Source organism: Taudactylus pleione, unplaced genomic scaffold, assembly GCF_031769625.1.
Source record: "Taudactylus pleione unplaced genomic scaffold, aTauple2 ptg000351l, whole genome shotgun sequence".
Classification (NCBI taxonomy): domain Eukaryota; kingdom Metazoa; phylum Chordata; class Amphibia; order Anura; family Myobatrachidae; genus Taudactylus; species Taudactylus pleione.
Genome location: NW_028284752.1, coordinates 223,483 through 250,144, shown reverse-complemented (window position 1 = coordinate 250,144; position 26,662 = coordinate 223,483). Strand labels below are relative to the sequence as shown.

The following is a 26,662-nucleotide window of genomic DNA, read 5'->3' as shown; positions in this document are numbered from 1 at the left end:
GCATCCAGATAGCATGCATATGGAGATGGAGTTATGAATAAGACACACGGTCAGTAATGTTTTGAAAATGTATTGGGCACTTCTGGGCAGTGACAGAGAGGTGGCTTAGTGCATTCATGGAGATGGTCCGTCTTATGGGTGTGTTATGGGAGTGTTGCAGGTGCTTCGCTGAAACCAGAAGTGTACAGAGACACTCAACTGCTCACATAGCAGGCCTTGCACAGACAAAGAAACTGCACCTGTCATAGGGCAGATACAAGTTGTGATGATGCACCAATCCGTATTTCAGTTGCAATGAGTGAGGACAGTGGGCGCCTAGTCCCTGCAAATTTGAACGCGCATATGTACACCAAGGAAGCCTTTGTTGTGACATTAACATAGTCACAGACGTGTGACAGGCAAAAGACGCAGATACAGACGTGTCTATTGGTATAAATCATTTCACTGATCAGTACTAGACTCATAAAGGAATTAATATAAACCTAAGGAATTATGGGTCTGATTCACTTGAGCAATGCTGAACGCAGATTCCTGATTGCTTTCCCCTGCCCCATCCCACATAGTGCTTCCCCTATCCCACATAATGCTTCTCCCCCACCTTTTCACATAGTGCTTCCTCTTGCCCCATCCCACATAGTGGTTTCCCTTGCCCCCACTCCCACATAGTGCTTCTTCCCCCATTTCACATAGTGCTTTCCCCTGCCCCATCCCACATAGTGCTTCTCTCCCCCATTTCACATAGTGCTTCCCCCCATTTCACATAGTGCTTTCCACTGCCCCCACTCCCACATAGTGCTTCTCGCCCCCATTTTACATAGTGCTTCCCCCTGCCCCATATCACATAGTGCTTTCCCATGCCCCATCCCACATAGTGCTTTCCCCTGCCCCATCCCACAAAGTGCTTCCCCCTGCCCCATCCCACATAGTGCTTCTCTCCCCCATTTCACATAGTGCTTCCCCCTGCCCCATCCCACATAGTGGTTCATCCTGCCCCCACTCCCACATAGTGCTTCTCTCCCCATTTCATATAGTGCTTCCCCATGTCCCATCCCACATAGTGCTTTCCCCTGCCCCATCCCACATAGTGGTTTCCCCTGCCCCTACTCCCACATAGTGCTTCTGCCCCCATTTCACATAGTGCTTCCCCCTGCCTCAGCCCACATAGTGCTTTCCCCTGCCCCATCCCACATAGTGCTTCCCCCCCATTTCACATAGTGCTTTCCTCTGCCCCATCCCACATAGTGGTTTCCCCTGCCCCCACTCCCACATAGTGCTTCTCCCCCCATTTCACATAGTGCTTCCCCCTGCCCCATATCACATAGTGCTTTCCCCTGCCCCATCCCACCTAGTGCTTCCCCCTGGCCCATCACACATAGTGTTTCCCCCTGCAACATCCCACATAGTGCTTCTCTCCCCCATTTCACATAGTGCTTCCCCCTGCCTCATCCCACATAGTGGTTTCCCCTGCCCCCACTCCCACATAGTGCTTCTCCCATTTCACATAGTGCTTCCCCCTGCCCCATCCCACATAGTGCTTTCCCCTGCCCCAACCCACATAGTGATCCCCCTGGCCCATCCCACATAGTGCTTCTCCCCCCATTTCACATAGTGCTTTCCCCTGCCCCATCCCACATAGTGCTTCCCCCTGCCCCATCCCACATAGTGCTTTCCCCTGCCCCATCCCACATAGTGATCCCCCTGGCCCATCCCACATAGTGCTTCTCCCCCCATTTCACATAGTGCTTTCCCCTGCCCCATCCCACATAGTGCTTCCCCCTGGCTCATCACACATAGTGCTTCCCCCTGCCCCATCCCACATAGTGCTTCTTCCCCCATTTCACATAGTGCTTCCCCCTGCCCCATCCCACATAGTGGTTTCCCCTGCCCCCACTCCCACATAGTACTTCTCTCCACCATTTCACATAGTGCTTCCCCTCTGCCCCATCCACATAGTGCTTCCCCCTGCCCCATCTTACATAGTGGTTTCCCCTGCCCCCACTCCCACATAGTACTTCTCTCCACCATTTCACATAGTGCTTCCCCTCTGCCCCATCCACATAGTGCTTCCCCCTGCCCCATCTTACATAGTGGTTTCCCCTGCCCCCAGTCCCACATAGTACTTCTCTCCACCATTTCACATAGTGCTTTCCCTTTGCCCCATCCCACATAGTGCTTCCCCCTGCCCCATCCCACATAGTGTTTTCCCCTGCCCCATTCCACATAGTGCTTCCCCCTGCCCCATATCACATAGTGCTTTCCCCTGCCCCATCCCACCTAGTGCTTCCCCCTGGCCCATCACATAGTGTTGACCCCTGGCCCATCCCACATAGTGCTTCTCCCCCCATTTCACATAGTGCTTTCCCCTGCCCCATCCCACATAGTGCTTCCCCCTGCCCCATCCCACATAGTGCTTTCCCCTGCCCCATCCCACATAGTGATCCCCCTGGCCCATCCCACATAGTGCTTCTCCCCCCATTTCACATAGTGCTTTCCCCTGCCCCATCCCACATAGTGCTTCCCCCTGGCTCATCACACACAGTGCTTCCCAATGCCCCATCCCACATAGTGCTTCTTCCCCCATTTCACATAGTGCTTCCCCCTGCCCCATCCCACATAGTGGTTTCCCCTGCCCCCACTCCCACATAGTACTTCTCTCCACCATTTCACATAGTGCTTCCCCTCTGCCCCATCCACATAGTGCTTCCCCCTGCCCCATCTTACATAGTGGTTTCCCCTGCCCCCACTCCCACATAGTACTTCTCTCCACCATTTCACATAGTGCTTCCCCTCTGCCCCATCCCACATAGTGCTTCCCCCTGCCCCATCTTACATAGTGGTTTCCCCTGCCCCCAGTCCCACATAGTACTTCTCTCCACCATTTCACATAGTGCTTTCCCTCTGCCCCATCCCACATAGTGCTTCCCCCTGCCCCATCTTACATAGTGTTTTCCCCTGCCCCATTCCACATAGTGCTTCCCCTGCCCCATCCCACATAGTGCTTCCCCCTGCCCCATCTTACATAGTGTTTTCCCCTGCCCCATCCCACAGTGCTTCCCCCTGCCCCATCTTACATAGTGCTTCCCCTCTGCCCCATCCCACATAGTGCTTCCCCCTGCCCCATCTTACATAGTGTTTTCCCCTGCCCCATCCCACATAGTGCTTCCCCTCTGCCCCATCCCACATAGTGCTTCCCCCTGCCCCATCTTACATAGTGTTTTCCCCTGCCCCATCCCACATAGTGCTTCTCCACCCCATTTCACATAGTGCTTTCCAATTAAAGTGCTTTCCCCTGCCCCCACTTCCACATAGTGCCGCCCCCCCCCCTGGGGTCCTCCCAGGCAGGCTACACTTACCTGTAACAATGCTGGCAGGAAAGTAAAAGGCACTCAGGCCAGGGCTGTCTTCTGTCTCGTCTGTCTGCTTCTTCATCCTGTCCTGTTTGACAATGCTGCCGGGGACTGAACAGGCTGAGCCCTAAGATGAGGGCGGGGCTACCTGATGACTTTAGCAGTTCAACCTGGAGAAGTCATAAGGCAGCTCTGCCCCCACCCCAGTGCTCACTCCTGTTAAGTGTCCAGTCCCCGGCAGCAGGCTTCTGCTGATGCCGGCTGGCCCTGTGAGCAGTCCAGGTGTTAACTGCCCCCAGTCCTCAGCTCCTCAGACTTCCCTCACTGCTCATGCTCACAGTGTGGGCGGGTGCAACGTGAGAAAACCTCATTGCTGGGGTCCTTGGTGAATACTGCTGGCACATTAGACTCCACACCCCTGAACTGTGACTTGGTCAATCACAAAGTACAGACAAGAATCTACTATCTATCTGAGAGTTTGTGACAAGCCTACATTTATTTTCTCCTACCATGCCATTTTTCCATCTTCCCTCCTACCATGCCATTTTTCCATCTTCCCTCCTACCATGCCATTTTTCTGTCTTCCCTCCTACCATGTCATTTCTCCATCTTCCCTCCTACCTTGCATTTCTCCATCTTCCCTCCTACCATGTCATTTCTCCATCTTCCCTCCTATCATGTAATTTCTCCATCTTCCCTCCTACAATGCCATTTCTCCATCTTCCCTCCTACCATGTCATTTCTCCATCTTCCCTCCTACCATGTCATTTCTCCATCTTCTGTCCCACCATGTCATTTCTCCATCTTCTGTCCCACCATGTCATTTCTCCATATTCCGTCCCACCATGTAATTTCTCCATCTTCCCTCCTATCATGTAATTTCTCTGTCTTCCCTCCTACAATGCTATTTCTCTGTCTTTCCTCCTACCATGTAATTTCTCTGTCTTTCCTCCTACCATGTAATTTCTCCATCTTCCCTCCTACCATGTAATTTCTCTGTCTTCCCTCATACAATGCCATTTCTCTGTCTTTCCTCCTACCATGTCATTTCTCCATCTTCCCTCCTACCATGCATTTCTCCATCTTCCCTCCTACCATGTCATTTCTCCATCTTCCCTCCTATCATGTAATTTCTCCGTCTTCCCTCCTACAATGCCATTTCTCTGTCTTTCCTCCTACCATCTAATTTCTCAGTCTTCCCTCCTACTGTGTAATCAAGCTAAAATAAGATAAAAAAAAAGGTATTTACAGGAAGGATTAAACATTGATATATAGAACTGAAAGCTTTCCTGTAAATACCTTTTTAGCTATTTTTTTATATTCACCTTTTATGAATAATTTTCAGTCATCCTCACATTACTTTTAATACACAATTTTATTTAGCCATTTTTTATATTTCATTCTTTTCTTTATATATTTTTAATTTTTATTTTTGAAGCTGTCGAAGCTGGATAATTGGCTGAGACAGAATCTGTTAAAATAAAAATTTGCACGACACCATTTTGCGAATGGCAACAAGACGCCATTTTGCGAATGGCCACACAACGCCATTTTAGCGAATCCCAAAATATCAGTGCATATGGTGATGCTATTATCTAGCGTTGTACGATTCCCACGCAATAGAACAATGTTAAAAGTCCCCATTATATAAATACATACATTTACTAAAACATATAATATGAACAACCCTAAAAAACACGTACCACGGTGTACTCCACAAATACGTAGTCGCACAATGCTAACTAGCGTCTTTTCTTAATATCATTATACTTACACATTGCACACTTACATAGAAAGGTTGACCCAGCATTAAGGTTAATATCCAAGGTTATATTCATTATTAATTATGTAATAAAGTGACTGTATTTATGATCTCAGGTTTAGTACATGATAAACAGACCGTGTTTGGTGCCATTCTGAACCACTGTTTATTTGCAGATTTCCGGTTCCATCGGCAAGGAAATCGCAACATGCGTCTGGGAATTATGGATCATAGAGAGATAGGCATTGAAATGTACTCTGTTCATGTAATGTAATTAGCCAGTTTAGACTTGTTCTTCTTCAGCGGGAAAATGGACACAAAGAAGCTGTTGGAGGCTGAACTATTACAATACAAACTGACCTATGAACTGCATCATAACAGGAGAACCAGGAAGAAGAACCAATGGGATTATGCCAACTTGTTCTATTGTATTGCCTATTTCTCCAAGGGTTATATGCAAGCACCCTGAATCTGCTAGTCAGTCATCTTTTCTTTGCTGTTGAGGGAGGTTTCATAGTTGATGCCGGGAATCTGGATTCAGAGCACATGCGTATGTATTCGACTGTACCTAGTGATTGTATAATCTGATTGCGCTAATTGTATTTAGATCACAGCATGTAACTATCTGCTTTTTGGTGAATAATGTCTTTTTGTGCTTTGGAACCACATTCAAAGTCTGGAAAGCAATTATTTCTTGTGCGACTTATAACGCTAAATAGCGTCATTTAGGGTGTATAGATAGGTAGGAATTCATAGTTGGGGGCTCGTAGTGAAATCATGCTACCATTCACACGGTAACACATGGTTATCGATCTCTCAGCAAAGGGTGGAGGCGCCATACCCAGGAAAGAATGCATTGTGCCTTCGAATACCTGCTACCACTTTGTTGCTGAGAGACCGCTATCCGTTACTGTGTGAGTTCAAGGAGTGCTGATTAGAATCCAGGGACAAGGAAGGAAAAAGTTTGTTTTCCTTCGTTGATAAAATTTCATGTTAAAAGGGGAAGTCGCACAATAGCATATATGTATTTTACTGTATTGCTGCCATGTGTTTAAACAAAGCCATTGAGATTGCATTGTGATATTGATAGCATGATAGCATTGTTTTAAATATCTTAGTCTGTGCTGCCATATCAGGGAAAACATTTATTCTTCTGTACAGAAAAAGGTGTGTAACAGTGAACGTGTGTTGGTAGGGGTAACATGTTCCCTAGCTAGGGGTATTGTAAGACCCTTAGGGGCTAGGCGCCTGGTGTCAGCCTAGTGGTTCGGCAGTAGATACCGGAGTTTATACACACAGCAGGTGTAGTTGTTGTTGTTTGTGTTAGGTATCGGCTCTCAGTGTGATTGTGGCATCCAGTGATCAGTTAGGGTTATTGGGCATTGTGATTGAACCGCACGGTTGTGGCATATCGTGATTGTGAACTGAGTTGTGGTAGACAAAATCACTGAAAAGGGTAAGTGTTACTGGAATGCTTAAATTCTAGCAGTGCAAAGTACTCAGAAAGGGCTTAGGTTTGTGGAAGCAACTTGGTTATTCTACCATAGGTGTGTGGGTGCGGCCTGCTAAATCGTCCACAGGTAAGTGAAAGTAGCCTTGACATTCTTTCACCGATTTAAATCTCTATTGAAAAGTTTAGTGTTTTTTTTCCCCAAGATGGGAGCCAAACAAACGGTAGAGATGTTATATGATGTGCTGCTCTTGGAAGCACCGATTGGTTTGGCACGGCATATAATGCATACAAGGTACGTTGCATATGATGAGAATGAGTGTGAAATGTTTTCCCAAGGTTGGCAGCTTGGATAAGGAGGTATTGAACAATGTCCAAGACAGCAACTGTATGGTGAACTCTCAAAGAAAAAGATAAAGTATAACAATTGTTTAAAGTTGTGGCAGCACAAGGGGGATACGTGGTTTAGGGGTGTGCACGTGAAGCAAACCAGCGTCGCGCACACGACGCAGATTAGTGTGCACGCAGCGCTAAACAGCTACCTTGCTGTGCGTGTGCGCACACACAGCATGGTAGCATTGCGGAAGGTAATGTAAGTAGTTCACGCGCACCACCCCCTGCCTATGCGGATGGGGGTGAAGGTACAGTCAATGTAAAAAATCATAAAACTTTAACATGTAACCTGTAACCTCTCTTGAGTAATTATAAGGAACATGCTGAAAACACAGGCAGGTACGGGACCTTAGAGGGGTTAATAAGGTAGTAGAAAGCCAATTCCCCGTAGTGCCAAATCCAGCTGTCATTCTCATGCAGATCCCACCAAATGCAACCCATTTTACTGTCATTGACCTCTGTTCTGCATTCTCTCTGTCCTTCTTCATCCTGACTGTCAGTACCTATTTGCATTTACATACAGGGGGGTACAATATACATGGACACGATTTTCCCAGGGCTTTATAGACAGTCCCAGTATCTTCTCCCAGGCCTTACACGACTGTTTACAATCTTTTCAATCTGCCAATGGATCTGTTCTAATACAATATGTGGACGATTTATTGTTGTGTTCTGATTTGTTTATGTTATGTCTAAATGATACTAAACTTTTATTGCTTCATCTCTCGCAAACAGGACACAAGGTTGCTAAGGACAAACTACAGCCATGCCAGTCTAGGGTTAAATACTTGGGACATTGCCAAACCCAGGGGTTATGACATCTGACCACTGACAGGATCAAGGCCATACAGACCATGACACTGCCACATAACCAACAGCAAATCCGTACCTTCTTGGGAATGTGTGGATACTGCAGAATGTGGATCCCAGGTTTTTCTATTTTGGCCTTGCCATTACAGGACTTAGGGCCTGATTCAGACCCGCTCACGAGCGCTGAGCACTCGCAAGCGGGTCGATGTTGGCCCAGTGTGCATGCGCACGATGGAGGCAGCTCTGTCGTGCGCATGCGCGAGACCCAGATAGCGATGGGCAAACCGTTGCTCCGAGTCTCACACCAAAGGTGGTGTGCTGTCGATGTTGAGCCCCCTTTGGTGGGCGTGCCTGCCCAGATGGAGGCATTCCCATGGGAATGCCTACCGTCTGGGGCCGGCCCCACTGATATCAAATGTGATGTCAGTGGGAGTGCCTTCGGCACTCCCGAAAGCACTCCAGGGCTTGCGGCAACAAGACCCTACCACAAGGGTCTCGTCACAAGCCTGATGTCGCGATGGTCTTGACCATCGCGACCATCTTTCTGGCCGCTCGCTACAGCTATACGAGCGGCCATGAGGCCGCTCTAAAAATGAAGAAGGATGGCCCTGATTCAGAGCGAGCGCTCTGTCAGAGTGTCCGGCTCTGAATCAGGGCCTTAGTCTCTTCCTCAAAGCCCGATCTTGTCATACACACAGAGCAGGCTCTCCTTAATCTTAAGGACATGCTGACAAGAGCACCTGAATTGGGAATACCTGATTATGAAAAACGTTTTGATTTATACTGTACGGAAGCTGATGGTTGTGCAGCAGGTGTCCTCACACAAAAACATGGTGATGCCAGTAGGCCCATAGCATACTACAGTGCACAATTGGACAATGTGGCAAGATCACTCCCAACGTGTTTAAGAAGTGTAGCAGCAACTGCTCTATTGGTCAGTAAGAGTGAGGATGTAGTATTAGGCCATGATATGATTGTCTATACTCTTCATACTGTATCTGCTTTGCTAAATTCTGCCCAAACCAGACATGTCTCCTCAGCTAGGTTCACAAAATGAAAACTATCCCTAATAGCACCTGCAAACATCACCATTAAGCGGTGCAGTATGTTAAACCCAGCAACGTATTTACCATCAGTGCCACAGGATGCACAAAGGGTGGAGAGAGGTTAGTCGCTTGCGGAAGGTGAGTTCTTCAGGTATATTGATGCACATGATTGTATGGAATATCTGAATCAGACCTTTACTGCAAGACCTGACATACGGGATACACCTTTAGAAAATGTAGATGTGACATTTTACACGGATGTCATAGACAGACTGACACTGGAGAGACATAGACAGACTGACACTGGAGAGTTATGTACAGATTATGCTGTTGTAAATGATGAAGACATCATAGAAGCCAAACCTTGGTCCACCTCACTCGGCCCAAGTGGGGGAGCTGGTGGCACTAAGAAGAGCGTGTGAATTAGCATAAGGGAAATCTGCTAATATCTACACTGACTCTAGTTACGCCTTCGGGGTGGTACATGATTTTGGTGCTCTATGGCGTCTGAGAAATTTTATGACAGCAGCAGGCACACCAGTCGCACATTCCAGACATATAAAAGGACTACTGACAGCGATATAATTGCCTAAGGCCGTGGACGTAATTAAGTGTAAAGCCTATACATGTGAGGATGATCTGGTGTCACTGGGCAATAACAGGGCAGACAAGGCTGCCAAATGTGCAGCAGGTTTAAAAGTGAACATGCCAATTAACCAGATGATGTTTCATTGATATGCAGAAATCAATTGAGATGCAAAATTTGTGTTCCATTCAGGAAAAGGCAGTCTGGAGGTCCAAGGGATGTGGGCAAGAGTCCTCTGGACTCTGGAGAGATGGACAAGGTAAGCCAGTGGCTCCCAAGGCGTACTACCCAAGCATGGCTGAGGCAGCGCACGGTCTGACTCACTTGGGAAAGCAAGGTATGTGCAAGTTGGTGAGAGCATACTGGTGTGCACCAGGTTGTTCTTCTCAAGCGGAAAAGAGCGCAATGTCCTGTTTGACCTGCTTGAGGAAAAACATTGGGAAAACAATTCCCACCGAGCCATCCCACATTCCTCCGACCGATGGACCTTTTCAGGTAATACAAATTGATTTCATCCAATTACTACCCTGCAGGAATCTCAAGTATGTATTAGTGTGCACTGATGTGTTTTCTAATTGGGTTGAGGCATACCCAGCTGCCACTAATACTGCTGCGTTTACTGCTAAGAAGATTGTTCAGGAGTTTGTATGCAGATACGGTATCCCTAGAATTATCGAAAGTGATAGGGGTACTCATTTTACAGGTGATGTCTTCCAAAACATGTGTAAGTTGATGGGTGTTAATAGTAGACTTCACACCCAATATCGACCACAAGCCAGCGCCAAGGTGGAGAGGATGAACGGTACCATTAAAAATAAATTAAGTAAGATCATGGCAGAAACTGGACTGGGGTGGCCAGAAGCACTACCACTTGCCCTTTATAGTATCAGGACAACTCCTAGACCCCATCTCAATCTGTCCCCCTTTGAAATACAATCTCATTTGATTATAAGTCTGCAGGAAGATTTGAAAAGTAACAACTAGGTAACTGTAAGGTATCTTATAACAATGAGTAAACAGTTAAAGCAGCAACAGCAGAAACTGAAATTGTTGTCCCATGATATGCCAGAAACAAACTGCCATGATCTTGAACCTGCAGAATTTGTTATGATCAGAAATTTCTTGCATCCAGGTTGTTTGACAGATCGGTGGGAAGGTCCGTATCAGGTGTTGCTGACGAGTACAACCTCCTTAAAAGTGGCAGAGAGAGATACCTGGGTCCATTCCACTCACTGTAAGAAGGTCAACCAACCGGTGGAGAGACAAGGCGGAATCGAGGCAGATAACGTAGACCTGTCAATTGCGAGCCTGTTCTAGGAGGGTTAAAGGTTACAGTGAGATACCCGAGCTAAAGAAATTTGTAGATCATTATTTTCAGCAATGGAGTGGTCTGCTGTGGTCATCTTTGTGTTTTCTCCCAGAGTTCTCATCATCCTGGGTTATTTCAGGATCTCTGGTTTCTGTGACAGAGGACAGAGGGCCTGATTCAGAGCCGAATGCTCTGACCAGAGCGCTCGCTCTGAATCAGGGCCCTCCTCCATGAAAATGGAGCGTCCTCCTGGACGCTCGCATATCTGTGGGTGACCACCCACAGCTTATGCGAGCGTCCATGATGATGGTCGCGATGGTCAAGACCATCGCGACCATCAGGCTTGCGACGGAGACCCTGCAGTAGGGTCTCACTGCCACAAGCCCTGGAGTGATTTTGGCTCTATCAGAGACAAAATCACTCCCACTGACATCACTAGTGATGTCAGTGGGGCCGGCTTCAGACGGTAGGCGTTCCCATGGGAACGCCTCCGTCTGGCAGCCACGCCCCCCGGCATGCCCACCAAAGGGGGTGTGCTATCAATCAAATTCGACAGCACGCCCCCTTTGGTGCGAGACCCGGAGCGACGGAGAGCCCGTCGCTATCCGGGTCTCGCGCATGCGCACGACAGAGCTCCCTCTGTCATGCGCATGCGCAGTGGGGCAACATCGACCCGCTTGCGAGCATCCTGCGCTCGCGAGCGGGTCTGAATGACCCCCAGAGGACGGAGCTGGGAACTGAGGGTGATATCGATGGAGTGGAGTTGGGAGAAGGAGCAATACAGTCACAAGGGTGGTACCTGACCAAACCCAGTACAGTAATTGTTAAGAGATCTGTTATTCTGGAAACTCGGAGACAGTGTGAAGGTCTATCGTCTGAGGATTATTGTATGTGTGAGTTTTGTGGGTCCGTAGTCGATGAGAGATGCATCCAACGGTGCCAGCCTAGGTATAACCATAACCAGTATTGGGGTGGGTAACCTTTAGAGGATTATCATACTATGGTGGGCAAAGTTTTAAACCAGACTGACTGTTGGGTGTGTTCTCATGTGCCTCAGGGACAGCATAATGTAGGGTTATTGCTGTTCCGTTAAATGTCTCTGAGGTCTTAGAACTGCAAAGAGGGGATGCACCGGATGGAATATTTCTTAAGTCCAAACCACCTCATTTTAAACTCCACCAGTACCAAGTAGATAAATCACTTTTATGTTTGAACATCACCAACTTCAATGAACCAGGAAGTTGGGAGGTGACGGGGAATAACCAGACGATGACCTTCTCACTAAGAGCTGATAGTGAACCTATAAATCTTGAACTCTTATAACAATTAGACTAGGCTGAAGACATTTCCGGTATAAATATACACTAAGTTCCACCAAAGAAATGGTTGGTAGGGTGCCAGAAGGGTATTGAGCCAAGGTACTACAACCAGAAACTTGCATGAGTCAAATGGGAGAACCTGAAATAGGACCACTTGCTAGGGAAATGTGTATGACGCTAATGAGGTTTACTACCCCTAGATGATGTATTTTTTATATGTGGTAGAAATGCGTATAAGTGGCTCTCTCTGAGTTCCGAAGGTTTGTGTTATCTGGGAAGAGTACTCCCAGAGGTTATGACTCTTACACATGGTGAAATGCTTGGTATTCATAAAAACACACCATCACCATATCTTCACGCACAGTATGAACATAGAGACAAAAGAAATATGATACCTGGTGATGTACATAAAGCCACACAATTGATTAGTGAAACAACTGGCTTTCAAGTTTTAGCCACATTGGACCCCACCAGGATCGCTCGGGCTACACTAAATTTTAGATATATCCAAGATCTTGCTAAATTAATAGATAATATTACTATATATGATGACACGTTTAGGTATACAGGTAGGGAGTTACAAGCTTATATGAAAGAACTTGTGCAACATAGGTTAGTGTTAAATTATTTAACAGCTGTCTATTGTGTAACTTTGGCCACCCAATTTGGTGTAAAGTGTTGCACATATATTACAAATGATACTAGTGACCCCAAGGAGGTGATAGACCGGAAGATGGATGAAATTCTGCAGCTGAAATGGCAATTTCGGAAGAACCATAATGCTTCAGTGGCTGAAGGTAGAAGAATGGGTTTCATGGTTGAACCCAGTGAAATGGTTCTCCGGTCTCGGAGAGTGGGTCCAGGAAATAGTAGCTAGCATAGGTAAACTCCTGATCCTCATATTGGTTGTCATCATAGTAATTGGATTATGTGTCAAATGTGTTCCTACTGTGTTGAAATATGGAAAATGTAAAGATAAGGTAAATCAAAGGAATGAAATTATGATGGTGGTCAGTAGTAACAGAAGAATACCAAGGTAAATGAAGAACTGCATTACAACCCTGAACTAGAATGTACCATCAGATGATGTATAAATTTAGCCATGCATGAAATGTGTTATTAAAATGTTATTTTAAAACATCTTATATAATGTAAGTCCCTATGCCCTTCAAGACTTCCTTTATAGGTTAGGTGCATCCCCACATCTTTCCCATGATCTCCCAAAATCCGCGGTGTGCGTATAAGGGTAGTTTTATGTCCCTCCCAGAGACACATTATTGATGGTTTAAGAACCACCTTGTGCCATCCCATAATATAACATTAAATAATATGTCATAGTGTAAGCCTAAATTAATTTTTCAAATCAGAGTGTGATAGTGTGTTGTTTGCTATCAAAGGGTGGACTGTTGAAGCTGGATAATTGGCTGAGACAGAATCTGTTAAAATGAAAATCTGCATGATGCCACTTTGCGAATGGCCACACAACACCATTTTAGCGAATCCCACAATATCAGTACATACGGCGATGCTATTATTTAGCGTTGTGCGATTCCCACGCAATAGAACAATGTTAAAAGTCCCCATTATTTAATTACATACATTTACTAAAACATATAATATGAACAACCCTGCAAAACATGTACCACGGTGTACTCCACAAATATGTAGTCGCACAATGCTAACTAGCGTCTTTTCTTAATATCCTTATACTTACACATTGCACACTTACATAGAGAGGTTCCCCAGCATTAAGGTTAATATCCAAGGTAATATTCATAATTAATTATGTAATAAAGCGACTGTATTTATGAGCTCAGGTTTAGTACATGATAAACAGACCATGTTTGGTGCCATTCTGAATCACTGTTTATTTGCAGATTTCCGGTTCCATCAGCAAGGAAATCGCAACATGCGTCTGGGAATTATGGATCATAGAGAGATAGGCATTGAAATGTACTCTGTTCATGTAATGTAATTAGCCAGTTTAGACTTGTTCTTCTTCAGCAGGAAAATGGACACAAAGAAGCTGTTGGAGGCTGAACTATTACAGTACAAACTGACCTATGAACTGCATCATAACAGGAGAACCAGGAAGAAGAACCAATGGGATTATGCCAACTTGTTCTATTGTATTGCCTATCTCTGCAAGGGTTATATGCAAGCACCCTGAATCTGCTAGTCAGTCATCTTTTCTTTGCTGTTGAGGGAGGTTTCATAGTTGATGCCGGGAATCTGGATTCAGAGCGCGTGCGTATGTATTCGACTGTACCTAGTGATTGTATAATCTGTTTGCACTAATTGTATTTAGATCACAGCGTGTAACTATCTGCTTTTTGGTGAATAATATCTTTTTGTTCTTTGGAACCACAATCAAAGTCTGGAAAGCAATTATTTCTTGTGCGACTTATAACGCTAAATAGTGACATTTAGGGTGCATAGATAGGTAGGAATTCATAAAGCATATATATTATAAATCAGTTTGTGATCCACATCTCGGGAACATGTGCTTGCCGCCTTTCCTGACGATTTCGGAAATGAACCTCCATTTTTCAAAATAAAGTTTTTACCCTATTTAAAGAGCTAAAAAAATGCCAATATACATCATTGAAAAAGAATCCTATGCTGTGCGAAACGTGTTGGTTTGAAGTGGGACCAGGCAAAAGGGCACTAGCTGGAGCTAGTGGGACAAAGTGACATCGACCGACGGGCACCTGATGTCATCAGGAAAGCCCACACAGACCGCCGGCAGCCGCTGTAACTGGGTGAAGATCACGGCAGGACCAGCCCATCCTCCAGTAGGTTAAGGTTAGGCATAGTTGTAACAGCTAATCAAGGTACCCGGGACATTACCAAGTGGACCTCCACCCCTCCCAAGCCCCGGATCTTTGCTCCCCAATTTTTCCTATAAAGGCTATAAACATTACTAACGCACATACAGTAAATTGCACCTTATAACTTGCTTTATATGTTGATATTTTTATAGTATATGCTACTTTTTATTATTTTTAACCTACTTTATATTGCTCCTTTTGATCAATTTTTTATGTTTTATTGTTCTAGTAGCGCTTAGTATTAGCTTGATTACATTGAACCTCTATTTTTACTGAGCTGATTTAACACAGGAGTGCACCAATACTATTTCCTTGTACCATATTCCCTCCTACTAAACCATTTCTCCATCTTCCTTCCTACCATGTCATTTCTCCATCTTCCCTGCTATCATTTCATTTCTCTGTCATTCCCCTACCATGTCATTTTTCTGTCTTCTCTTCCACCACGTAATTTCTCCATTTTCCCTCCCACCATGTAATTTCTCCATCTTCCCTCCTACCATGTCATTTTTCCATCTTACTTCGGACCATATAATTTCTCCATCTTCCCTCCCACCATGCCATTTCTCCATCTTCCCTCCCACCATGCCATTTTTCCATCTTCCCTCCCACCATGCCATTTCTCCATCTTCCCTCATAACATGCCATTTCTCCATCTACTTCCTACCATGTCATTTCTCCATCTTCCCTCCTACCATGTCATTTCTCTGTCTTCCTTCCTAGCATGTGTTACGGTTTTCCTAGGATACCCTGCGTAAACCCCCAGAACTTAACAGATGAGATCTTTTGCCACAGACAGCCACCTATTGTTCCTTTAGAACTAGGAACGTTCACAGGTATTTAGGCGGCCGTCTGGACTTAAACTTGGAGTAGTAGGGGTTTACAAAAATCTCCCAGGACTACCAGAATAAAATATGACACCAACAAGAGCCGGTAGCTCAGATGCGGCTAGTGCAGAATTGGTGGTATAGATGCGGCTAATGTAGAACTGGTGATATACAGTAGATGCAGCTAATTTAGTACTGGTGGTACAGATGTGGCTAATGTAGAAATGGTGGTATAGATGCGGCTGGTATAGCCTGTGGAGTTGATGCAGCTAGTAGCTGGTAGAATTGATGTGGCTGGTATAGCCTGTGGAACTGATGCAGCTAGTAGCTGGTAGAATTGATGTGACTGGTATAGCCTGAGGAATTGATGCAGCTAGTAGATGGTAGAATTGATGTGGCTGGTATAGCCTGAGGAATTGATGCAGCTAGTAGCTGGTAGAATTGATGTGGCTGGTATAGCCTGAGGAATTGATGCAGCTAGTAGCTGGTAGAATTGATGTGGCTGGTATAGCCTGAGGAATTGATGCAGCTAGTAGCTGATAGAATTGATGTGGCTGGTATAGCCTGAGGAATTGATGCAGCAAACAGCTGGAAGAATTGATGTGGCTGGTATAGCCTGTGGAATTGATGCAGCTATTAGCTGGTAGAATTGATGTGGCTGAATGTCGATGTGCATCTTGATTAGCCGTGGTGCAGCTACTAGAGCCGGAGGATTCAATGCGGCCTGGTGACCAAGGTGCGACTTGGTTAGCCGTGGTGCGGCTACTAGAGCCAGAGGATATGATGCAGCCTGGTGACCAATGTGCAGCTTAGAGAGAAGCAGGACCAAAGTCCAGAAACAGGAACATGAAGGGCACGGACCCTATAGATGGCAAAGACATGAGGACGCTGTCACGTAAAAAACAGAAAAAAGAACAATTAGAACTACAGACGATCATCCCGTGTTCACAGTAACTCTTGGCGTCGTCCAGGGTCCTGATCGCCTTGCAACCGGTGGTACAGTTCCCGCACGGCAGGCAGAAGTGGTAGATATGGTCACTGAAGTGCCGGTGAGTGACAAGTCGCACTGGCGTCTTGTAACAGCATGCCATATCTCCATCTTCCCTCCTATCATGTCATTTCTCTGTCTTCCCTTCTACAATGCCATTTCTCCATCTTCCCTCCTACCATGTCATTTCTCCGTCTTCCCTCCTACAATGTCATTTCTCCGTCTTCCTTCCTACCATGTCATTTCTCTGTTTTCCTTCCTAGCATGCCATTTCTCTATAGCCCCTCCTTCCATACTACACATCCCTCTTTATATCCCATGCCATTTGTTCCATCTTTCCTCCTATAATCACATACAACTCTTTTACCTGTCATTGCATCTTTACATCTGTCTTCCTACCATGCCACACTTTCTTCTTCATTTATCATATTCCTCTTCATCTGCTATTTTGTTCTCTTTGTCTACAATCATTGTGTCGCTTTCACACCTATGAAGTCATCATTTTCTTCTCTTCTTTCATTCCACGTACCCCTCCTTCTCTCCTTATATGACACCCTTAGGCATGGGATTTGTTCGGCATCCCGGTGGTCGGGATGCCGACGCTTACATTACCTGCACCGAAATCCAAAAGTCGGCATCCTGACCACCGGGATCCCAAAGATAAGTAACGTATTTGGGGGAAGGGTTAGGTTTAGGGGTTAGGGTTAGGCACTAGGGGGAGGGTTAGGTTTAGTCACTAAGGGAGAAGGGTTAGGTTTAGGGTGTGCGGGGAGGAGAGGGGGAGGTTAGGTTCAGGCACTAGGGGGGGAGGTTAGGGTCAGGCACCAAGGAAGGTGGGTTAGGGTAGGGAGAGAGGTATGGTTAGCATACCGACCAAAAAGTGTCAGTATGCTAACCCTGTCGGGATTCCGAGTGCTGGAATCCCATACCCAACCCTTAGGCACCTGTGTCTGCATATAAATCTTCCGATTGTGTTTATGCCCAAAATTTAAGGACAATGCCTCTACAAGCAATACACATCATAAACACAATCGGAAGCGCCGGGCTTTTTAACCCAACACTTAGTAAATAAACCCTTTAAAGTCACCAGATACTGAAGTTATGACTGAACCAATTTATAACTAATTTATCACATAAATCCCAACATTGCCTGTATCTGATTTGGAAGCAATGCTGATGTTGGATGTAGTGGAGCGATTTATTTCTCTTCCGCACGCATCTAAGTAGGGATGAGCGAGTTCAGTTCCCTGAAAACCAAACCCACCCGAACTTTGGGGATCCGAGGCAGATCCAAGTTGGCTCGGATCTGAAAACGAGGCAAAACGTCATCATCCCACTGTCGGATTCTTGCAGGTTTTGGATTCTATAAAGGACCCCGCCATTAGGATACGCCATAAAGGATCACCGCCATTTTTCATTCCGGCTGTACAGAGTGAAGACGGAGGGTGCTGAGACCTGTGCTGTGCTGTTGCGGACGTTGACGCTGTGCATAGGGGCTGGCTACTGTTGTCACTCAGGGGTTGGCTGGTTAATATCCATATACAGTAGGGGCTAGCTGTTGTCCTGTCCATAAGGGCTGGCTGGCTGTTGTCTATAGAGGGGCTGGCTGACTGTTGTCCTGTCCATAGGGGCTGGCTGGCTGTTGTCCTGTCCATAGGGGCTGGCTGGCTGTAGTCCATAGGGGCTGGCTGTTGTCCATAGAGGCTGGCTGTTTTGCTGTGTTGTCCAGGGGGTGCTCTGTCCTTCACGGGTGCTCTTCACCCACCCCCAGTGTGAAAAAAAAAGAAACAATTTTTTTCATGTGCAAATGTTAGCCACACCTGTCATTAGCGTAGGTCATACTTGCCAACTCTCCCTGATTGTCAGGGATACTTCCTGAAACAGTAGCAATCTCCCTGTCTCCCTGAAGAGCCTAGCAATCTCCCTGATTCTACCTTACCCCTATTATTCATGTTATATATAAACATAAACAGATATATTTACATTCAAATGGGATCATTAGTATAATTTCCCTGCATTGGTAATAAGGGACAGTAATCCCTATGGCTACATGTATTTTCTGTAATATATCAGTGTGTTTTCTTCAAAAAATAGATCTTACTAACTGCTTTTGGTCTCGTTTACATATGGATGTAAGTCAGGTTTATGGCACGCCTCTCAGATGTAGCAGTACGTGACACTTTACTGCCACGCTCATAGGTGTTGCTTTCACAATCTCCCTGAAATGCTTTTTCCAAAGTAGGCAAGTATGGCGTAGGTGCGCAGGGGTGCTGTGCTGCTGTCTGTCAAGGGGCTGCTGCTTCAGGGGTTCACCCCCAGTGTGAAAAAAAACCCACAATTTTTTGGTGTGTGCGTGTTAGTCTGCCACACCACAACTGAAAAAATAAAAACTATTTTTTGTGTGCATGTTAGCCACACCACCAGTGAAAAAATAAAAACAATTTTTTTGTGTGCATGTTAGCCACACCACCAGTGAAAAAATAAAAACAATTTTTTTGGTTGTGTGCATTAGCCACAACTGAGCTGCACTATAATTGCTTGGTGACACTGCTGTAAGATCGGGTACAGGGTATGCAGTGCAGGGCTTCCCTTCACTCATGGGCCCATGTGCACTGCACACCCTACACCTATGATAGATAGGCCACTGATCATCCTCTATATTTGCATTAATTTCAGATAAAGCATAAACCTTCAAACTAGGGAGCATTGTGTCAGATAACAGAACAATAGGACAGTCATAGAGGTATATTTTCGATTTTGTGATCAATTTTAAAATCAACTGAATGACAGACATCGACATTGTGTTTCAGTGTCTAAATTGCAGATTTACTAACAGTTGGTTTTGAATTTGTTTTAAAAATCGACGTCAATGTCAGACGGATATTGTAGGTGTAAATGCCGTCGGGTTTTGATCCTACAGTTTAGAACCGACAGCAAATACTACTTAAAACAAGATGGCAAACATGTCCAAAAAAGAAGCACTGCACAGATCACTATGATCTATGCAGGCTTATTAGGATTGTGAGTCCTGGGTAAAATTGGGCCATTTGGGTGGCAATTTTGTCCCCTTTGCACTTAATTGGATTGAGCCCTAAGAGTTATCCCCCTGCTCACTACTACCACTAAGTGAAAAAAATATATACTTGAATATACTGTATGACCCAGTATGTGTAATCTCACTGTTTAAGTTAAGGACTCTCCTATTTGCAGTAGTGACATGAAGTGACAGAGGGCTTATCATATATTTGCAAAACCATTTTATTAATGAATAGGTGGCAGTTTTAATTAGTATGTACAGGGGAGGGGGGTGTGTATCAAAGTGTTATGTAATGAACCAAGAGAGAATATTAATCAAGGAAAAAACAAATAGAATTTTCCATGGGTAGACCACCTATGGTTACATAGACATAACAAAATCGCACTGACCGTTAGATTTTCAATACAACCAGAGTACCTTCAAACAGCAAATTCAAGATGTAGGAATTTTCCTGGAGTACCACAGTCTTGAAATGATAAGACACTAACATCATCAAATTCCCAAAAAAGTTCAACAGGTATATATGAGTAGTCTGTCAAATTTCAGAGAAGCTGCTTGATCTAGTGGGTTTACTGTTGGGTGTCTTTGGACCCATGTAGGTGCCTGAATTTTTTGAGAATACTGTGGATTGTTCCGAAAGAGAGTTAAAGGTAGAATAAATGGAAGTAGAGAATGCTCTCCAGCTTCCTCTCCCTACCGTAAGTCTACAATCAATTTCATTGCCTAGTTGCATGGTATTTTCAAACTACTAGAAGAAGGGTAGTGAAGGAATGTATGAAAGGGAAGAGTTATTACATTGAGAACTAGTAACTTAACATTGAAATACTGCACAATGCTCTTCAGAAAACCGCCCATCCTGTTTCAATGAGAATAGATTAGTTCTGTGATGACGTATCTGGCTGGGTTAATGTACAGAAGTCCCAGGGCATCAATGAATGAATGCGCAACAGACGTCCTAGAGCCTCAATAGATTTGCAACTGTCTGTAATATTTGAAGGATTGAATGCTCCTAGAGAACCTGTCCAAAAGGTTTACTTTAGATGCAGGAGATTATCCAGCAAGAATTTAACATGATGAACAACACTTTTTGACTGGAACCACTAGCAAGGCTTACATTTGGTCTGTGAGTCAAACTGGGATTTCTAACAAAACTGCAAATAGCCCAGTATGATGCAATGGTGACACTGATAAATCAGCCACTACAGATATTGGGCCTGATTCATCTTGGATTGCAGTTGCTAATACGCATGCAATTGGCTGATTGCTGCGTTTTATGTATGCATTGCAGTGCGCGTACTGGCCACTACAATCGGGATTCCCATCGCAGAGGCTACGCAGACCCATCGCAGAGTGAATGACAGGAAGTGCTGTTTGTGGGTGGTGACGGGAGGGGTGGTCGTACGAACACAGGTGTGTCAGTGCGTTTGAACGCTGTTTAAGGGGCGTGCATAAATTATCCACTGCGATAGCCTACGCAGTGTGAGTGGCTGTTAGCAATTTCTGAGTAAGGTCGGGGCTTGTGCAACTGTCCGTGAGGCTGCGATGGTACTTGATTGTACTGATGGTTTCGCTATTCTGCTAAGCATTATGGATGTGTGTAAGGTAAAGTGGGCATCCTTGTGTAGTGCTGCGATGGCATAGCGATCGCAATGGATTAGCATACTATCGCAGTGAGTCTGCATTTGTCATCGCTATTGCAATCGCACTTGCGATCCGTAGTGAATCAGGCCCATTGTTTTTCTTTTCCCATAGAATGGAATGTGTTCCCCTGTATTTTGTTTGCCCCTAGGTCTTTTGTCTTAGCAATCACTGTAAGGTTAAGAGAGATTATTCAGACTGGGCCCCATATTCATCAGCCTTGTGGCCAGGCCACCGGTGACTAAGTCTACAGTATGTATTATATTTACTAACCGTAAGTTTAGAAAATATGGCAAACCCACCAAAACTGCAAAATTACCAAAGCCAAACCTGACGGGAGTCTAAAAAACCGACTGTGTTTAGAACACTTTAGAACATCGAATGCGCAATCGATAGTTTTATATAGAAGATTATAGAAGCACCCAGATTTACTAACGGTCGATCGGAAAACAATCACAAATAATAGACATGCCTGTGGCAGGCAAGTTTTGGAGTAGAACTGCACAGATCATTAGGATCTCTGTGTAGGCTTCTTACTGTTACAAATAAAGGAAGAGTTAAAAATAACAAAAATAATGGTGTGGGATATCCCCCAAAATCTTTAACCAGTCCTGGACCTTTGAGCCTGGTTTGGTACAGGAAAATAAGTGGAAAAACCAGCCAGGAGGCTTACACTTTAGAAAGGAGACACAAAGCATAGGGTCCCACTTAATGAAAAACCAGCCCTGGGCTGACCAGTTTGATTCTGATTTTACATTATGGCAGTGGGACCCCACACTATTTGGCAGTGGGACCCCACAATTTTATGGTATCCTACCTCCTAGCAAAAGGATTATTCATGATAACAGGTAAAACCAGCCATTGACCAATCAGAGTGTTCAGAGGTTCCCGTCATGTCTTGGCAAATGGTTGGCTTGGAACTATACATCAATCAGAGTGCTGGTTGCCATTTATAGGTGAGACATCTTCTCAGTACAACCACACATCATCTCCAGCTTGCTAGGATCTATGGGTATCACAAAATTGGTAAATACTCCACTTGGGTATGCATTATGTTGCCACAGTAAACTGGTTTCTCCATTGCAGGAGCTATAGGGCTATAAAAACAGCGTAGGAAAACCCAACTTTTTGGTTACAATCAAAAGCAAGTACAGATGGTGCATATTAAGGATATCTATTTAAACAAAGAAATATCCTCTCTCTGCCAGGTCTAAGGGGAATTTCTCCTTGAACCTCTAATTTTCTACACAGTCTCCTGCACACCCTTCACGCCATTGACCATAGTAGGATTATTTTGTCCTTTTTGTACCGCCAGCTTTACATTCACGCTTCTTCTATCTATTGTGTTCACACAGGACTTTGGGTCTCATTCAGACCCAGTTGCAAGCACCGATGTGCTCACAACCGGGTCGATAGTTAGCCCTGCACACGCTCAGCGGCCGCACTGCGCGTGTGCAAGCCCCGGAGCAAGAGAGAAACTCTCTCGCTTTGGAGCTCTCTACAAAAGGGGCGGCTGTCGATGTTGATTGACAGCTCGCCCCGTTTTGTAGGCGGGCCAGGGGGGTGGTTTCCAAAACGGAGGCCAGTGCGGCCTTCCGTTTTGTGGGCGGCCGCACTGACATCATCAGTGATGCAGGTGGGGAGTTTCCTGCTCTTTCAGAGCAGGAAGCTCCCTGGGGCTTGCAGCTGCTGAGACCCAACCTCAGGGTCTCCTTGCAAACCCCGATGGTCGCGATGGTGTTTACTGACCAATCAGAGCGACCAGGAGGCCGCACTTCAAAAATGAAGCGGCCGCTTCTTGCGAGCGCCTCTGAATGAGAGCCTTTGTCCTTGGCCCTCTTTTACAACTCCTAATAAACATCTTTGGTCTCTAATACCACCTCTATGCTGATGACACACAATCTATCTTTCCTACCTAACATCTCCCCTTCTCTCCTGTCCTGTCCAGATGTTTAACTCCTGTCCAGATGTTTCTCTCCTGTCTTCTATTTGATGTCTCAATGTGTTACCTAAATCTCAACATAACTACAACTAAGTTCATCCTCTTCTCTCTCTCTAGAGTTTTCAATACTTCCCCACAACACTTTCCTCACATGTCATTCAACCTCTGTTACCCAACTCTGTCAACCTTTGTCCTGGCTTTCCATTCTCTGCTGCAGAGGTTCCCAACTACCATTACAGTCCTGGTTTTAAGGTTGTCCATGCTTATCCAGATGGTTGAAGCAAATTGAATGAGGTAATAATTAAGGCCCTCATTCAGAGTCGATCGCAAGAAGCGATCGCTCACTCTGAATGAGGGCGGGCACTTCTTGTTTTGAAGTGCTGCCTCCAGGTCGCAAGCTAAGCTGTGGGTTACCACCCACAGCTTAGCTTGCGATCAGGGTGATGGTCGCGATGGTCACCCTTAGGGTCTGGGCACTCGTAAGCCCCAGGGAACTTCCTGCTCTGTTTGAGCAGGAAGTTCCCCACTGACATCATCAATGATGTCAGTGGGGCCGCCCCCAAACGGCAAGCGTTCCGACTGGAACGCCTCCGTTTGGCCGGGCATGCCCCCGGCCCGCCCAGCAAACGGGGTGAGCTGTCACTCAACATCGACATCTCGCCCCGTCTGCTACGAGACCCCTAGCGACGGAGCGCCCGTCGCTAGCCGGGTCTCGTGCATGCGCATGATTGTGCCCGCTCCATTGTGCGCAAGCTCTGTGGGGACCAGCGACCCGGTTGCGAGCGCATCGGCGCTAGCAACCTGGTCTGAATGAGACCCTAAGTCACCTGTGCTCGAGCATGGATATCCTTAAAACATGAGCTGTAATGGTAGAGTTTGGGAATCTCTGCTCTACTGTATTCAATATAAATGTCTCACCATCACTTGCAAAGCTCTCAACCTCAACTCTCTACCATACATCTCACTTTATCTCATTCCACATTTCCTTCCTCAATAACTGGCGCTTCAACTCCAAACTGATAATTACGAGCACTTCCGCCTCCAAGACTTCTCCTGTGCCTCTCCCCACCAATCACCTTTCCACCAACCTCAAATGTTTTAAACACTCCTTAAAAACCTACCAGTTCTTTGTAGCCTACTGTATAAGTCTTCCATCTACCTCCATCTTCACTGTGCCTGAATCAGTATACTTACATTCTCAGTCCATTTCACACCTGTCTCTCTCAACTACACATTAGATTGTAACCTTTCATTAACAGGATGTTATCTACTTATCTCCTGCTCTATCTTATATTCTCCAATTTCATCTACCTGTGTGTAACTATATATTTTGTCCTCTGTGTTCCTTATAACACTTTTCATATACCTTGCCAATTACGTATTATGCACAGTTTTAAGCTTCTTCACATACCGACCAACTTTCTCTCAGTCGGAATAATACAGAAATTGCATAAACTGTACCATGATAGCAATAGACGAACATAAAATGATGCAGAAAGTGAGAGGAACCCAATTACTATTGTTACACATTCTGCAGTACTTACTAATATTTATAGTGTGGCATATGAGACAGTACCCTGAGTAAACTGTACCAAAAGGGCATCATTATAATTACAAAATCATGAGATAACCAAAAGCTGTTGTGAAACTACAAGTCCCAGCATGCTTTACTAGTTGATCAGTGGAAGGGAATGCTGGGACTTATAGTTTCCCAACAGCTGGAGAGCCACATGTTGGCTAGGCCTGTTCTAAACCAATGTTTCCCAACTCCAGTCCTCATTGACCCCCTAACAGTGCATGTTTTCCAGATCTCTTAGTTGGTGCACAGGTGTGTTCATTAATGGATGTCACATCTTAAAAGATCAACAGGTGGGGCTAATTATTTCAATTGTGATACTGAGGAGATCTGTAAAACATGCACTGTTAGGGTTCCCAGATAACTGGAGTTGGAAAACACTGCTCTACCTTAATCTAAAGCGTTAACAATCAAGTAAATGGGACAATAAGTGTAAAATGTTTAGAAATATAATGACAATGTTCATGAGGTTCAGTGGAATGTGGTAAGTAGCTTTATTTGCAAGAGCCTACAAGCTTACTAAGTATATGTGGTATATTCAATAACCGTCAGTTTTGAAAAAATGGCAAACCCACCAAAACTGCAAATTTACCAAAGTCAAACTCGACGGGAGTCTAAAAAAACGACTGTGTTTAGAACACTTTAGAACATTGGATGCGCAATCGATAGTTTTATATAGAAGACTTTAGTAGCACCCAGATTTACTAACGGTCGACCAAAAAACAATCACAAATAATAGACATGCCTGTGGCAGGCAAATTTGGGAGAAGAACTGCACATATCATTAGGATCTCTGTGCAGGCTTCTTACTGTTACAAATTAAGAGTTAAAAATAACAAAAAAAAATGGTGTGGGATATCCCCCAAAATCTTTAACCAGTCCTGGACCTTTGAGCCTGGTCTGGTACAGGAAAATAAGTGGAAAAACAGGCCTGGGGTCCAGCACCAGGATGAACCAGCCAGGTGGCTTACACTTTAGCAAGGAGACACAAGCATAGGGTCCCACTGACGTAATGTATAACCAGCCCTTGGCTGACCAGTTTGATGCCGATTTTACATTAAGGCAGTGGAACCCTCACTATTTGGCAGTGGGACCCCACAATTTTATGGTATCCTACCTCCTAACAAAAGGATTATTCATGATAACAGGTATGACCCGTCATGTATTGGCAAATGACAACACACAAATGTTAGCTCAGTAGAATAGAGCAGTTCCAAGAAAAATAATTTGTGTACTCACCGAAAGGCTGACTGATGATGGACCGAACTGATGAAGTAAAACAAAACTGGTTACATTTCAGAAACAATAGTTTCATCTGTTTATAATAGTACTGTACCATACTTACATCCCAATGTGAGCAAAACTAAAGATAAATACATCTCGACATTGGAAAAAAAACTCTTGCCCACAATCCAGAAAAAACAAAAAACCACAAAAGGTAATCCACAGAGTAACACTGTCCACAACGTTAGCAATAGATCCCCGTATTGCAAGTGCAGTGGCTAATGCGAATGAGCTAATTAGTTCCCTAGTGCAGGTCTGGGAATACGAAACAATATGTGAATATCTCTGCTCACAGGCAGACTCACAGGAAATTGTGGATATGACATTTTTCCTGAACCGACTCTTCCTGCCTCAGTCCTTAAGATTTATTCTTAAACAATGTGATAATGGCATTACTGCTACCGGAGGGGATGTGCTCCTTGATTAAATCTAATGAGGACATTGGATAGTTCTGCAGTGAGAAACCAAAGAAAGCCATTTGGTAGCCAAAGAAATGAGCTTCGGGGGCCACCCAGTG

The 26,662-nt window shown here is 45.1% G+C and overlaps 1 protein-coding gene across 1 annotated transcript in view; it reads right to left on the bottom strand.

Moving 5' to 3' along the window:
- PECAM1 (platelet and endothelial cell adhesion molecule 1) overlaps window positions 1-26,404 on the bottom strand; it is a 90,258-nt gene extending 63,854 nt beyond the window's left edge. Inside the window, exons 1-2 of the mRNA XM_088444178.1 lie at window positions 26,207-26,404; window positions 26,101-26,127 (exon numbers count right to left, since the gene is read on the bottom strand). Coding sequence (XP_088300304.1) covers window positions 26,101-26,127; window positions 26,207-26,240 — 61 coding nt within the window. The 5' untranslated portion in view covers window positions 26,241-26,404. The remainder of the gene's footprint in view (window positions 1-26,100; window positions 26,128-26,206) is intronic.
- Between the last annotated feature and the right edge of the window lie 258 nt (window positions 26,405-26,662).